The sequence below is a fragment of the Lissotriton helveticus genome, chromosome 6 (genome assembly GCF_964261635.1).
Source record: "Lissotriton helveticus chromosome 6, aLisHel1.1, whole genome shotgun sequence".
Taxonomy (NCBI): domain Eukaryota; kingdom Metazoa; phylum Chordata; class Amphibia; order Caudata; family Salamandridae; genus Lissotriton; species Lissotriton helveticus.
Genome location: NC_136067.1, coordinates 1,489,735,818 through 1,489,751,817, shown reverse-complemented (window position 1 = coordinate 1,489,751,817; position 16,000 = coordinate 1,489,735,818). Strand labels below are relative to the sequence as shown.

Genomic DNA, 16,000 nt, shown 5'->3' with positions numbered 1-16,000 from the left:
ATGAGAGAAGTTGCAGGTGGAGGATATGTTCATGTCCCATGGTCGAGACAAGACATTCTGTTATTCACAAATGACTTTCCTAAATTAAGAGAGAAACCTGTTGAGTGGTACAGGCAAGTCGATAGATTTATCAAAGTGTCAAAAGTTCTGTGGATTGATTTGGATGGATTTTTTGACATTGTTGTTCCATCTGATCTTTGGACAGAATGTAAAATATCTATTAGTTGGCCAAAAACAGAACCTGAGCGAATCAAAGAAACAGGTGCCCCAAATCCACTCGTAATGGATTTTTATGAGAAAGTAATTGTTTGGATGAAAAACAAAATTCCACCCAAAGAAGTTGATTGGGTTAAAATAGAAAGAACAGAGCAGGAAACAAAAGAATCAGTTCATTCTTTTTATGAAAGGCTACTGTTAATCTTTAAACAATACAGTGGTTATGAGAAATTAGATGAGAAAGACATGAGTCATTTTATCTATAGATTTGTTTATGGACTAAAACCTGAAATTGGAGAAATGATCAGAACTAGTATTGTCGGATGGCAAGCACTATCTATTGATGATATTCTGAGAAAGGCAAAATATTGTAGCGATGAATTAGAAGTAAAACAGAAGAAGCTGAAGGAGAAAGCCATGTGGGCACAGGTAAAAGTGGCTGAGCAACAGATTGCCAGCATGGGAAATAAGAACACTAATTTTGTTCAAACTGGAAATACGAACCAGATACAGGGAAAATTTAAAAGTAATAATTTTCAAAAGAAATTTAGCCCAAAGATAGAAGAACTGAAACAAAGATTACCTTGTTTTAATTGTGGCGAAATTGGACATTGGAGGGACGAGTGTCCTCATCCTCCTAGAAACTTAAAGAATCCCTTATTGAATCCACAGATGCAGAATGGTGTTAACGTGCAGCAACAGCTACAGATGCAACAGGGGTTAAATGAATTTAATATTCAGCGACAGTTACAACAACAGCAACAACAACAGGTGAATAATCGTCAGGACCAGTTGCCACAACCACCTTTTCCGAATTGTGGGGGAGTTCAAAAATATAATCCAAACGTGGGATTTCAGGGATGTGAACAGGTAATAAAACCACAAAAACAGCAAAAGCAGCAAAGGGTTCAAATGCAAAATGCTTCACAACAGTTTTTATTAACAGAAAGCCAAGACAGTGATTCTGATGATTATTGCTGACGGTGCCCGAGAGAGGAGGAAGAGTGTGTTGTTGGAGCCACTCTTGAGGTTGACCAGTCTGGTCCTTATGTAAACGGGAAAGTTAATGATGTAGACATCACTTTTCTAGTGGACACTGGTGCTACCCGTTCTACTGTTAGATCAGTGGAAATTGAAAACCTACCTCTCTCTGGGGATACCATCCAAGTTGTCGGAGTAAGTAATCAGCAAATTAAAACAGATTTAACTGATCCAGTACCAGTTGAAATTGGAAATTACAGAGACAAACACAGATTTGTGGTTTGTAATAGTAGTCCAGTAAATCTATTAGGCAGAGACATCCTATGTAAAATGAATTGCAGAATATATTGTTCTCCTGAAGGAGTTGAATTACAAACAATGGAAGAAGATGGTTTGTACAGAATGACAATGATGATGATGGAAGCAGAAGAAACAAAATTGTTTCCTGCATTTGAAGAAAAGGATTTACCTGAAGAGCTAAAAGAAACAGTGAAATCTGAGATATGGGATTTTACTGGGAATGAGATGGGTCTGATGAAAAACGTAGATCCTGTTAAAATTGCATTGAAGCAGGGAATAGAATTTCCAAACACTCCTCAGTATAAAATGAAAACAGAGACAATTGAAGGTATTACACCTGTAATTGAAAAATTAATCAAGCAAGGTGTATTGGAAGAAATGAAGAGTAGCTCTTGTAATTCACCTATTATGGGAGTTAAAAAGGCTAACGGAACATTTAGGATCGTACAAGATTTGAGAAAGGTTAATCAAATTGTTATTCCATGTTGTCCTGTGGTTCCAAATCCAGCAGTAATTCTATTTCAGATTCCATATGATGCTGAATGGTACACAGTCATTGACCTTTGCAATGCATTCTTTACTGTTCCTCTACACCCAGACAGTTATGAAATCTTTGCTTTCAGATTCCAAGGTAAGACCCTTGGATGGACAAGAATCCCTCAGGGCTATACAGAAAGTCCTTCAATCTTTAACGAACTGTTAAAAAGATCATTAGAAGATTTAGACTTACCAGGTAGGTCTACGCTGGTGCAGTATATTGATGATTTGTTAATAGCTGCAAAGACAAGAGAAAATTGTGTAACAGACACAATAATTCTGTTAAATCGCCTTGCAGAAGAAGGACATAAAGTGTCTCCAGCAAAACTACAGTTTTGCAAACAGGAAGTGAAATATCTTGGTCACAGAATTGCAAAGGGAAAAAGACAAGTAACAATCGAGAGAATAAAAATGATTCAAGCAATGTTACCGCCAAGAACACAAAGACAGGTCAGAATGTTCCTGGGAATGGTAGGTTACTGTCGACAATGGATAAGTGGATTTTCAGTAATTGCGAAACCACTACAAAGACTGACCAAATCAGATGTAAAAGATCCAATTAATCTCAATGATGTTGAGATGGAATCTTTTGAAAACTTGAAAAAGAGCTTATGTCAAGCTCCTGCTTTGGGTATGCCAAATTATGAGAAAGATTTTGAACTGTATTGCAGTGAGAGAGAAGGATGTGCATTATCTGTGTTAATTCAGAGACATGGAAACCTAAAGAAACCTATTGCATATTTCTCTGCAGTTCTTGATCCAATTGCAAAAGCATTACCAGGTTGTTTGAAAGCAGTTGCAGCTACAAGTATCAGCCTCGAACAAAGTGAAGGAATCATTATGGGATTTCCTGTGAAAGTTTTTGTGCCTCATTCAGTTGAAATATTACTGACAAGAGGTAAGACTCAACATTTAACAAGTAGCAGATTGACAAAGTATGAGAAAATCATACTGGGAGCAGATAATGTTTCAATTTCAAGATGTTTGAATCTGAATCCTTCTACATTACTGCCTGATTCAGAAATCGTTAATGACATTGAGACAGAACATGAATGTTTAGATGTCATGGAATTCTGCACAAAACCAAGAAAAGACATCAAAGACAGACCTTTGCCTGAATCGGATTTTGTCTACTTTGTAGATGGCTCATGCTTAAGATCCGAAGGTGGTGTCTTGAAAGCTTCATACTCAGTTTGTACAGTTGAAAATATTAAAGAAGCATCATGTCTTGAAGGAGTTCGTTCAGCACAAGTGGCTGAATTGATTGCTTTAATTCGTGCATGTGAAATATCAAAAGATATAAGAGTTACCATTATTACTGATAGTCAGTATGGGTACGGAGTTGTACATGATTATGGACAACTCTGGTCACAGAGAGGATACATGACATCAACAGGGTCACCAATTAAAAATGCAGTTTTCATTAGAAGATTAATTGAAGCAATACAATTGCCAAAAGAAATTGCCATAGTCAAGTGTGCAGCACACACTAGAGGAACTGATTATATTTCCAAAGGAAATGCCTTCGCAGATGAAACAGCAAAGTACTGCGCAAGGAAAAATTATTCTTACAATCGGAATAGAAGTACAGAAACTGATTCAAATTCATTAATGCTAACAACTATTGTAGAAACATGGAATGAGATTAGAGATTTACAAAACGAAGCAGATGATGAAGAAAAAGACCAGTGGTTAAGATCAGATTGTAGACAACGTGATGAAGATGGAGTGTGGGTTTACAAAGATGGGAGAGTAGTTTTACCAAATTGCATGATTTCTGACATGGCCAGATTATATCATGGTCCTGCACATTTAGGAAGAGATTCTATGGTCAGACTGTTTAAAGAGACATGGTTCAATACCAAATTTAGAACCATTGCAGAATCTTTTTGTCAAAGGTGTTTATCATGCCAACAAATGAATCCAAACAGAAAATCAGTGGTGGGGACAGGAATAATTGGTCGAGAGGGTGGTCCCTTCACCAGGTTACAAATAGATTTCATTGAAATGCCCTTACACAACTGTTTGAAATATGTACTTGTAATTGTATGTTTATTCTCAAGGTGGGTAGAGGCTTTTCCTACACGACATTGTGATTCAATTACAGTAGCAAAACTAATGCTCAGAGAAATAATCCCAAGGTACGGTTTTCCAGTCACTATTGAGAGTGATGGAGGAAGCCATTTTGATAATAAACTGTTGAAGTTAATTTGCGAAGCTATGAGCATTGAGCAGAAAATACACTGTGCATACAGACCAGAGGCATCAGGTGTAGTTGAACAAATAAATGGAACTATCAAAAACAGAATTGGAAAAATGTGTCTAGAGACAGGAGTTAAGTGGACTGATGCTCTTCCACTTGTTTTGATGTCAATAAGAAGTACACCAGATAAAAAGACAGGTTTGAGTCCTCATGAAATTTTGATGGGAAGAGTTATGAGGCAAGCTTTTGTACCTGTAGGTAAACTGTTGAGCATAAATGACAGTGCAATTTTGGATTACTGTAAAAGGTTATCTGATATGGTAACTTCTGTGTCTAATCAGGTGGGAACTGAAGCACAATCAAATGACAAAGTTTTGACACATGATCTGAGACCTGGAGACTGGGTCAGAACGAAAGTACATCGGAGGAGGAATTGTCTATCTCCTAGATGGCAGAAACCTAGGCAGGTAATCTTGATCACTACTAATGCTGTAAAGTGCAGAGGATTGAAGCGCTGGATTCATCCAAGTCATACTATTCCAATACCAACTCCTGAGAATTCTGATGTTGAAAGTGATACCACAGATGACTCTGATTCTGAAGCAGAAGACAGAACAGAAGGTGAAGTAATTCCAGATTCTGAAGATCGACAAGAAAGTCGACATCTGAAAACTGTGCCAGTGAATGGAAATCTGACAAGAAAAGACTTAGAAATAATTGAAATAGATTCTGAAGGTGAAGAGAATCTGTTAAAAGGAAAGATAACTGAGGATTCGGTTGTCTATATTGAAGACAAAGAAGCTGAACCAAAAGAAGTTTCAGACCAGGAGAGTATCGAAAGGCAGAGAACAAGCTCTGAAGTAAGGAACAAAAATCCGAAATCTGGGAAGCTAGAGGTAATCGAGGAAGAGGAGGAGATCGAATTACCGAGTACCAGTGATGGAAGACAAAGTGAAGTTCCTGAAGGAGTGAAATTGCCGTATAGAGAAGTTCCTGAGTCAATTGAAATTTCAGACTACGAAACTGAGGAAAGTGACGTGGAAGGTGGAAGTGAAAGTAGAAAGAAAAGGACTTGGAAGTCAGAATCGAATAATTCTGAACCAAAGAAAAAGTACGTGAGAAAAGCAGACTACTGGCCTGGTGGAAGATTGAGAGTCAGATTGATTAAAAAGCCAATAGAACAAGTTGAAGAAATCAGTAGTCAAAAGAGTCCTGGAAAAGAGGTTGGAGTTGGAAGGAAAATAGAAGTGATATCAAGAAAAGGGAAGAGAATAATTAGACCAAACCAGAAATACAAGTCTCCTGAGTGGACTTACTTAGTAATTCCACCTGTTATAGACATATATGATAGTAGTGAAGAAGAGAACGAAATCCAAGAAATTAGTGACAATGACTGAAGTACAAATTTATTAAATTGGCATAAGGCTGAAGAAATCCTGTTAGTTGACACAAGGTCGAAGAAAACTGTCTAATAGAAGAAAACTTATGTATGACATAAGGTCGAAGAAATCTTGTTTAGGGTTATAAAAGAAAAATATATTTTAAAAGGGGGGTGTATATAAATTTTAAAATTTATTTTTATTTTTAATTTTATTTTTGAGGCTAAAACTAACCTAAAAATGCCTTACATTAAGGAGAGCACTTCAAAATGCTCTGTTTTTAAAAGATGCTGTAAGATGACTCTGGTGTGTCTGCTCATTTTAGTTCTGCTCTGGTTGGTACTAGCTGTGATTATACCTTTAGAAATGAATAGAGAATTACATAAAGTTAACATAACAAGCAAAGCTCTGGTTAGCCAAACTAAACATAGTACATCTGCAAAAATTATTGATCATCAGCCTAACATTCATCAAGATAAATCAATAGGTGATTTTTCAAGCAATACTTTCACAAAGCTTTTGAGTGAATATGTAAAGGTAATGGATGCAAAGGATTGTTATGTATGCGTTAAGTTACCCGCTTCTGTTTCTGAGGGAGTAACATATAATATGCTTCCTCTCACTTATGCTGTTACATGTAGTGTATTAACTAGTTTATTTTATCAAACTGGTCGTTTAGAATATTACTATTCAAATTATGATGAGATTTTTGCTAATGTCAAGATTGATAATGCTTTAAATAAGCATAAGAAAGCTAAACAATTGAGAGAATATTTCCTTGTTACTAACGAACTCACTTATGAGTATGCTTATAAGAATAATCTAACATGTAAATTAAGTGCTGAAGGGAAGAAATTTCTGAATATGGTTGAGGAGAGAAGAGCAATTTATAAGAGAAATGAATTAGTCAAGCAGACTAAGTCATCATTCTGGCAAAAAGAGGATGAGAAACTAAATGGCAAAATGCTTGAAAATATTGCAATTCACATAGACAAACCTGTTAGTGGAAAGCTTTGCATTAGAAGAGATAACACACTTTTTGATAATTATTTTGTAGGTGCAAGCAACTGTGAAGATACTTATCAGATTTTGGGAGGTTGGGGATTTAAAGGTGGAAAAGATCCTATTTTTCCTGGAATTTATTTTGTTTGTGGTGATAAAGCCTACTACAACCTTCCAGACCATTGGTATGGAACTTGTTATGTGGGAATTGTTTTTCCTAAAGTGTTTCATGTTGACAGAGATTCAGAAGGATTATTTAAAATTCATAATTATGTAAATAGAGCTAAAAGAGAAACTTTTACTGAAGTTCTGGGAGATATTTTTCAAGCTGTAATACCTTTTGTTGGTATAACCCTAAATGCAGGGAGAATCAGAAAATTGTCCACTATAGTTGATAGATTATCAACTGACACTGCTGATGGATTTCAATTAGTGAATGTTGAAGTTATTGCTATTAGATCCATGGTAATTCAAGATCGTCTTGCTTTAGACATACTCCTAGCAAAAGAGGGAGGAGTCTGTGGCATTTTACATGTCCAACATTGCTGTACATATATACCGGATGAAAGTAAAAATATTGAAATGTATATTAAGAATATTACACAAATGCATTCTGAAATAATTCCTTTAGAAGAAGAAGATTTTACTGGGAAACTTTCAAATAGGTTTCAAGCAATTAAAAACTGGTTTCATAATATCGGAAGTTCAATTCTTGGCAAGATTCTGGCACCTTTGATTATAATTATATTCATTTTTATTTTGACTAAAGTAGGTTGTTTGTTGCATAAAAGAAAGAAGCATTTGAGAGAAAAGAAGAGAATTTATAAACTCAGAAAAGAAGAGGAAAGGGAGATTGAGTTGCAGGAGTTACATAGAGAGCGTCATGTTAATTGCAAGGATTATGCTGAAACAGACTTTTAGGTTTACTAATACAATGAATTTGAATTGATTTCTTATAAATTAAATTTACCAAAATTTTGAGTGCTGGTGTGGTGATTTGTTAATCACCAGATGAGGGAGTTGATGGAGCGAGATAGAAAATAAAATTTTGTTTAAACTCGCAAAGTCACATTTCCATAACATGAATAAAATTATTAATGATTTGTGATATGTCGTGCTAATACAACCTAGATTAAACTTTACACGTGGGGGGACTAACATGTGTGCTCATAAACGTGCATAAATGTTGCATCTTTTTGTTCGTGCAAAATAATAAAATAATTTATTGTTTTCGTTTTTGTCATTACTAACTGCTGCATATTTAAAATAAGCATGTGCTTGTTTTGCTTTTTCTTGTCTGTGTGATGTCATTTCTACTATTCTAGGTGCATATGGGTCTCATTGAAAAACGGAGACTGGTAAATATAAACGCTGCTTTATTTGTTTGCAATGGCTAGGTAACATTTTGATTAATAGGGTGGGCTAATTATTTAGTAAACCATGGGGTGGATACAGAATATACTTTATTTCTTACATTAATACTTTTCTTGTGTTTGTTTTATACTAGAAATCATAAGTTGCCTGCTTTTGAGGCCTAACTATTTGAGCCGCACAAAAAGAGCTAATTCGTAATTCTGCAGAAAGTCACGAGACGCCCATTCTGAATTAAAACGTTTATTGAAGCTGCATTCACAAAGCAAAAACTGATGAGCTGACATCATTCTGTCGGACATGGCCAAGGTCGAAAGTGAACTTTTTGTCAGTCCTTAACTTGGCATCCGCGGAAGTTGCACTGTAAGACTATGGAAGCTGCGAGGATGACTTAAAACAAAGTTGCAATCGCAGGAAGCCTCTGGCTTCACGTGGAAGAGACAATGGTCTTTGTAAGACATGATTTTGTGGAACTTTTTAAGAATCGGGTGACATGTCACTTGTCACTCTCAGCCAATGGGACGTCGAGTATTTCTGAAAACTTTCCTTTGCTAGTTTAGTTAGCGTAGAAAGGTATAAAAAGTCATGCCCTTAGGGTTGGGCTGGCTGCTGCTTTCTGACTTTCCGATGAGGGTGATGTGCTGCTGGACTTTGCGTGGAGCACGTAAGAATCCTCAAAGAACTTTACTTTAATTTCTGTCTATTTAGCTCAGTTAGGGAAATAGGTTTTAGAAATGCTAAACTTTATATAATTTCTTTAAATTGATTCAATTACTTAAATTGTAATTTTCTTATTTCTTACCATCATGCTTGCTTTAATGCTAATAAAATTCAATTATAAAACTTACAACTTATATACCATAATTTAGAAAATAAAATCTTACTTTTGACAAACAAGCTGGTCTTGGTTATTTAGAAGTATAGGTTACCTTTAGCTAGATCACGTCGCCTATAGTGGTCATTTAATGATTGAGTTTTATTCTAATGACAATATTCTTTCTGCAAATGTATAAATATGTTTATAGTTTGTAAATAATGTGTATATAGATTTATTTGACCACCTGATTCAGTAGGCCCAAAAATATATCAGGTTCATAAATGGGTCCATGTATAGTTTAGAATTTTGTTTATAAGTTATGAAATTGGGTAGCGTAGTTTATGATATATTTTCTATAGCCCGCTGGATCACACCAAACTAGGAAGCTTATTTTCGGTAGAATACAATTTTTTTCTAAAGAAAATTGTTTGCAGAATAGGGGTACAAGAATAGAATATAAATCAAGCCGCTGAAAAAATATGGAAAAGAAGTTTGATCAAAAATATTAAGAAATAAGTAGGAGAGTGTAGAAACAAGGGGACATATGGGGGCGTGTCCATGAGTATTATTTATAGAAAGGACTAGCGTGATCAATAAAAAAGCTCTGCCCACCATAGCAATGTTAATGTACAATAGAATTGTGTGTATATTTGTTGCCTAATTAGGATGCGGTAGGGACGGGTGTGACCGATGGTCGGAGCCATTCCGACTGCATTGTAATATGCCGGTCGGATTTCTTTCCGACCGACCCATTATGAAGAAGTTGGTCGGAAAGGAATGCAAACTGTCACTCCGACTAGCTTCCGATGGGCTTCCCATCCGCCAGTTGGAATGCAGCCAGTAATCCCAAGGGCGGCTCTTTACGCCCAAGTGATTACAGTGTAGGGTTCACACAGCCTTTCTGTGCTGGCCTTTCCGACATAGAAAGGCTGTCGACTCGGAACTCGACTTTGGGGGCCCCCAACAGAGCCCCCTTTGGTTCATGGCCTCCAATTGGAGGCCAAGGGGTTGACCCCTGCACCTTGTGCCAGGCACCTTGAGGTGCCACGGGTGAAGGAATGAACTGCACCCCGCATTTTGCAATGGGAGCATGCATCTGGCCGGAATGCATGCTCCCATTGTAAAGTATAGGAGTACGACTGAACAGTGTTCGGTCACATCCCAATTAGTTGGTCAAGATGGCCTGTCGGGTGTCGGTTGGTACATTGACTGAGACAATGTCGGGCAGAGGAAACTCCGTCCGACATTGTAATGAGGCCTTTATTAATGGTAAATCACATGAATGTTTCTTATATTGATTTTTCTCATGAATCCTAAGATCCTGATTGTTTTTAAGACAAATCAGGCAGACTTATTGCTAGCCACAACACCAATTCTCACGTTTACTTTAATCCACTGTCACAGACTGTTTTTACATTATAAGGAATTCTGTTCAAAATAAAAAGTAAATGAAACATTAGGGGCATATTTACAATAAGTGGCGCATCCCTGCATATCAGCAGGGATGCGCCACTTATTGTGCGCCATGCCTCCGCCACAATGGATGCGCCGCATTTACAATGCGGCGCACCATAAGGCAAAAACGGCACAGATGCGTCACGCATCTGTGCCGTAAAAAAAGTGGCGCATTGCTGGAGTTGCGTCGCAAGTGCGACGCAGCTCCAGCAAGGCTCTAGGGTGCCCTATCCTTCAAATGCTGCGTCAATCCTTACGCCTGCTTCAAGCAAGCGCAGGGTTTTGACACAGCATGGGCTGAAAAGTGACTGAGTGAAATCTTGTAGATTTTACTCAGCCACTTTTAGGAGGCGTTCCTGCACAGGAACGCCCCCCCCCCCCCCCCCCCCTGTGCAGGAACGCCTCCTTAAGGCGCAGGGCTTTACAACGTGACGCATCTCCCAGATGCGTCACGTTGTTAATACCCAGCACCATGGTGCATCTTTTGCGCTGCCGCTGCGTCACAAAAGTGACGCAACGGCAGCGCAAAAGAGGCGCAAGGGGCTTGTAAATCTGCCCCAAGGAATATATAGATATAGCTACGCCGGTCGGAAAAACGATGTTGGTTTGCAATTTGTGACTTCAAGTGCCTTTTGTTCTTATCATCTGGTGAGTTCATATTCTTCCAAAGAACAGTAACAAATACAAATATTTTAATGGACACCATGGTCCCATAGACTTTGCTGTTCTATTTACTTACTTTTCCTCTCTCGCTCCAATTTAATTGCTTTAGATATTTCATCCAGGGCCACCCTGCCTTGACCTGTATCTCTACCACTGATTTATTTTTTGCTTCTTGTCCATTTAGGTTTCCATTGAAACTGCCCATGGTTACAGCCCTCGACCTATTGACTTGAGCAACGTCACTCTGTCTCGGGATCTGCATGTAAGTTCGATTCCTAGTTGTTTCTTTTTAATTACTAATTCTAGCTAATATTTCAGATTGTGCACGTTAATAAATCCTGTTTCAAGCAGATCGAATGTGCGTGGAAATTACTGAAGCCGTAAAACTAAAAAACTTTAGATCCTTCTGAAAGATTATAAGGAAATGTATTGGCAGCACTTGCAAGTCTAAAATAATTACATCTCCAGCACTGAATGGGGCAACTACATTTCTTCTTTGTATGCTCCACACAATTTAGGGTAGAATTTGGCTGGTAGCTGCTTGCCTAATTTCAGACCTGCCGATATAGAAAATACTGCTCTCCCCTGTCCATATAGGACACAAGTGAAATATAATCTTCGTAGTGACAGGAATGCGGGGGCTAGATGTCCTGACCACCTGCCTATTACTATTGTACAGTTAAAGGCCGATTTATGGACTGACTATTCGGCAGCATTGTTTAGATACTGCTTCATTACTAGGGAGGAACGGATTCCTGGAGGGGTAGTATTATACATTAAAAGGCCCTAATAATGCCCCCAGTAAGTATAGGCAAATCATGTTGCTAGATGCCTCTAAGAAACGTTTTGCAAAGTGTGTACTATTCCTGCTAAAGGCTTGGGCAGAAGAAAAGAAAATCTTGACCCTAGAGCATGTGGGTTTCGACCTAACTGCTCCACTTAGGTAATATATCAGCGTCGCATCTAATTTCGGAAACGTATGGCCTGTATTGACTTTTCCACCACCTTTGATCAGGTGTACAGGCATTTCCTGTGTAGGAAGCTTAGTGCCCTGTTATCGCAGAGGGTTTACTAAAATTGACCACAGCCAAAACATGTAACCAAAAATGGTCTAAAACAAGGGTGCTTACTGGCACCTCTTCTCTTTTCTATATGCATTGCCGATTTGACGGAGTTGGTGAGCCATGTTGGTGTTGTTGCCCCAAGGGTAGGATCCTGCCCTTTGGGGACACTACTTTATTCGATAATATTGTCTTGCTGAATTTGAAACCAAAAGGGCTACAGAAGCGTCTCAACTTTTTTATCAATATATATATGAGACCCATTATTTGAAAGTCAACATAAATGAAAACATCATGAAGATTCACATCAGGGGCTGTCAGCCAACTGTGAAACATATTTGGCATTTGGGCAGAGAACCTCTGGAAATTGTAAACTCTTATCCCCATTTATGAAACATCTTTTTTTACAAATGTAACAGACAGAGCATATTGCACATTTGATGAATAAGGCACTGATTCATGCTAATGCACTTAAATCAGTTAATCGCGCAACAGGGCGAAGTCATTTTAGCCATTTATTAACTGTATGTAAGATGAAAATCCCTCTGACATTTTTATATGGTGTAGAAATTATAAAAGTTTATCATTGTCACATTATTCATAGAGTAGAGGGGAAGATATTGCGTTCTATTAGCAATTTAAATACGATGGCGCCAGTCGAGGCATCGCACATTGAAATGGAACTGGTAAGTACTTTTATAGGAGGATTGGCAGCCATATGTGATGGGCTTATCATCCTTTTCAATCGCACGAGAATACTGTTATGAAGTTTATAGGCACAGAATGCTTTGCCCCTATTAGGAGGGATTGGACATTGATGACAAATCTTTTGCACACACTTCTATTTTAAGCTTAAAAGCAATCTGAAAGCATTCATAAAATTTGCTATATGGAACAGGACACCCAGTTCTGTGGGCGAATAAAGAGACTGGATGAAATAATATGGTCTTTTACAGTTTCGGTGCCGCAGCCCTTCTTAGGTTGGAAGCTAGAACACAGAGTCTGTCGTTGTATGCTACTGTTTAGGATGAATTGTATTCCTTTAAAAAGTAATGCAGATGCTTGGCGGTGAATAAAATGGGAAGACAGGTTGTATAATTTATGTAACGGTGATGTACATATGTTAGATTAAGTTTTTATTTGTCCTGTTTTAAAATTCCCCAGATGTATCTTTTTAAAACTTCTTTTTATAAAATATGTTATTAATTCAGATGCTTTACTGTTCAGTAAATGAATTGATGTTGTTGCAGATTGTTTAGTTTTTATAAATGCTTTTCAAAAATTTACTAAGCTTTGACTTGTGTATGTCAAATTACTAAATCTAAACTGAGAACCCAGTTTTGGGGCGTGCTGCGACCAACGAACAAGTAGGAACACTTTTTGAGCTTTATATAATGATAAAGCAGATGTATATATCTAGAAGGGGATTGAGTGGAGAAAGTTGAAAATACCTGGCTAACAGATATATCTATTTTATTTCTGCCTCTAGTTGGTATGTTAAAAAATTAGGGGATATTAGAAACGCAAGGTTGGTAATGCACCTGCGATCCTATGGGTCAACATGTTTTGAGCCGTGCCCCTATGGCTCTTCTTCAGGACCATAGGAACCTCGTTCCTTGGTACCACTCCTGTATGCTTAATCACATAAAACATGCTAGTTGCATGCTATTCCACTTAGTGTAAATACATACATGTACCACCAATTTGGTGTTCTTTGTTTTCTGTGGAGATATGAGAGAGAGAAAAATTAAGTATGCATCAGCTCTACATACTTCGCTGCACCAGTGTGTGGGCCAACATGTTCAGTGGACTAAAGTAATAAGTGAGCACTTCTAGATGGTATTGGAAAGTGATAGCTATAACAAAAAGTGACAATACACCATGCTCAACAAACTTGTAACATTTCGAAACTTTGGTACTATAAAACGTACGAGAAATAATCATTCTGACAGTCACATACTTATATGATGCCTTAATAGTGCATCATGGTTCCACCGTGGGGAGGGTGGCCTGTTGCCACACTCTGCAAGGGAGGGAAACAAGAAAAAGGCATAATAGTCAATGCCTTATTGTTTATAGGTTCTTGGTTTTCAGAATAACAACACACGCAGGTCACAATAGTGCTGATTTTGGGTCGCATACCTTGTGCCTTGTATCCTGTAAAATTTGTATAATACCCAGAGATCGGTGTGGTGCGGAAAAAATGATTAGACTTGTCTCATTATGCTAGACTTATGTCGGTATTGTAAATTGGTCTATGTGCATTTTTTGGGGGGTGCCCAGAGGTGACTGTGATCTGAATCCCAAAAATTATATATCTAAAGAGATTGTCCGTGTCTCGTATTTAAGTCTGATGCCAGGTTGATTGCATGCTTCAAACTGGAACCACTGTATCTCATTTTGTTAATCTGATGCCAGTTTTAATAAAACCGGTCCACCATTGAGCTGTGTCACTTTTCCTCAGAAAAAACTCACTGCTTCAAAGCAAACCTTCTCCGTAACACCTATTGTGGACTTTGCCCCGACGAACCGCATCTTATCAGTGAGAGTATGTCTTGGTGTTCTGAAGCGAGCACAAATGTGCGGATGCTACGTCCTCGCTTACTTGCATACACAAAAAAACTAGACCGCTCCAAGTGGAGTATCCATTGACCTCGACACAAATTCGGGTCGGTTGTTGTAAAACCAAAGCCTGTAATTTTGTATTTAAAAGAAAAATAAAAAATTCAAAATGAGAAAAGGGAGAGTTTGGAGCAGTGATTGCGGATCAGGAAAGAAAAAATAATTTTGCGGATCAAGAAAGCAATAAATTGTGTATTTGGGAAATAAATATTGTGTGGGGATGTGACTTTGCTATAGAACAGCTGATCATGCCAAAACTCTTTGGATTGTATCAAATGAAACTAACCCACGGGATATCGGCATTGAGGCCCTTGGTGTATGTCTTGTGCTTAAACACCCAACGTTGTTCCTTTTCCAGTTTTATCATGGAATTTACAGCGTCCTTTATCTGTTCCAAATCACCCACTGGTAATCTTGTACTGTATGTTTCAATTCAATGTAGTGTGAAGACATCTTTGGTGTTGAGTGTCTGCAACACAAATTGCTGCAGTGTTCGCAAATCCTTGTTTTAATCTTCCTTGTGGTCATGCCTACTTAATGTACGTTCAATGCTCAAGTTATTAGGTAAACCACATTTTGAGTATTGCAGTTTGTTAGGTTGCTGAGTTGCCAAGTCATGTTATTAAAAACAACTGTTTTCGTTGCTTTTATTAGGTGGCAAACACTGCAACTCCCACAGGGGTAGTGGCCTATGGTTGGTGTCATAAGGTTTTGTATAGTCTTACTTGAGACTCTCCGTGGGCTTGTGTGCAAAAGCATATCCTTCAGACTCCTCCCTCGCTTGAGGGAGAACTTTGGGTGCGGTATGGTGAAAGAACCGCTATTCAGTATGCACCAATGTTTTTTAATGATTTTGATGATCAAATTCAACGCAATTTTTAAGGTGGTAATGCAGCTAGGTCTTGGATCTTTGTTGGGATGTTGTAGTTGCCGGGGTTCCAACAATGCATCGCTATTGTTGTTTTGCACACTTTTTTTAGCTTGCAACACAATTCTTTTTGTGTACTTCTGACCCTCCAGTTTTTATGCCAAGTTGTTGGATTGTTTTTTTAAATCCTTGAGCTCTGAGTAATTCCTTCTTATCCTTAGGAATTGTCCAAAAGTTAGATTTTCCCTTAGATGTCTTGACTGTAAACAGTCATATGACAGAAGACAGATTTTTACAGTTGGTTTGTCATGGGTGTTGGTTTTGAGTATGCCATCTGTGACCACTATATTCAGGTCCAGGAATACTAGTTCCTTTCGGCTCTTTGTGTTGGTCAATTTTAAAAAATCATACTGTTCATTTAGCCCGATTAGCAAGTTGTTAGCTGTTGTTTCATTTCCTTCCCAAATCACTAGGACATCATCAATATATCATTTCCATAACTTGATATATTGGAGAAAGGGGTTT

General features: G+C 37.9%; 1 protein-coding gene across 1 annotated transcript in view; it reads left to right on the top strand.

Annotated features, from left to right (window-relative positions):
• RYR2 (ryanodine receptor 2) overlaps positions 1-16,000 on the top strand; it is a 3,071,198-nt gene that overhangs the window by 1,563,044 nt on the left and 1,492,154 nt on the right. The window contains exon 53 of the mRNA XM_078648003.1: positions 11,109-11,186. Coding sequence (XP_078504129.1) covers positions 11,109-11,186 — 78 coding nt within the window. The remainder of the gene's footprint in view (positions 1-11,108; positions 11,187-16,000) is intronic.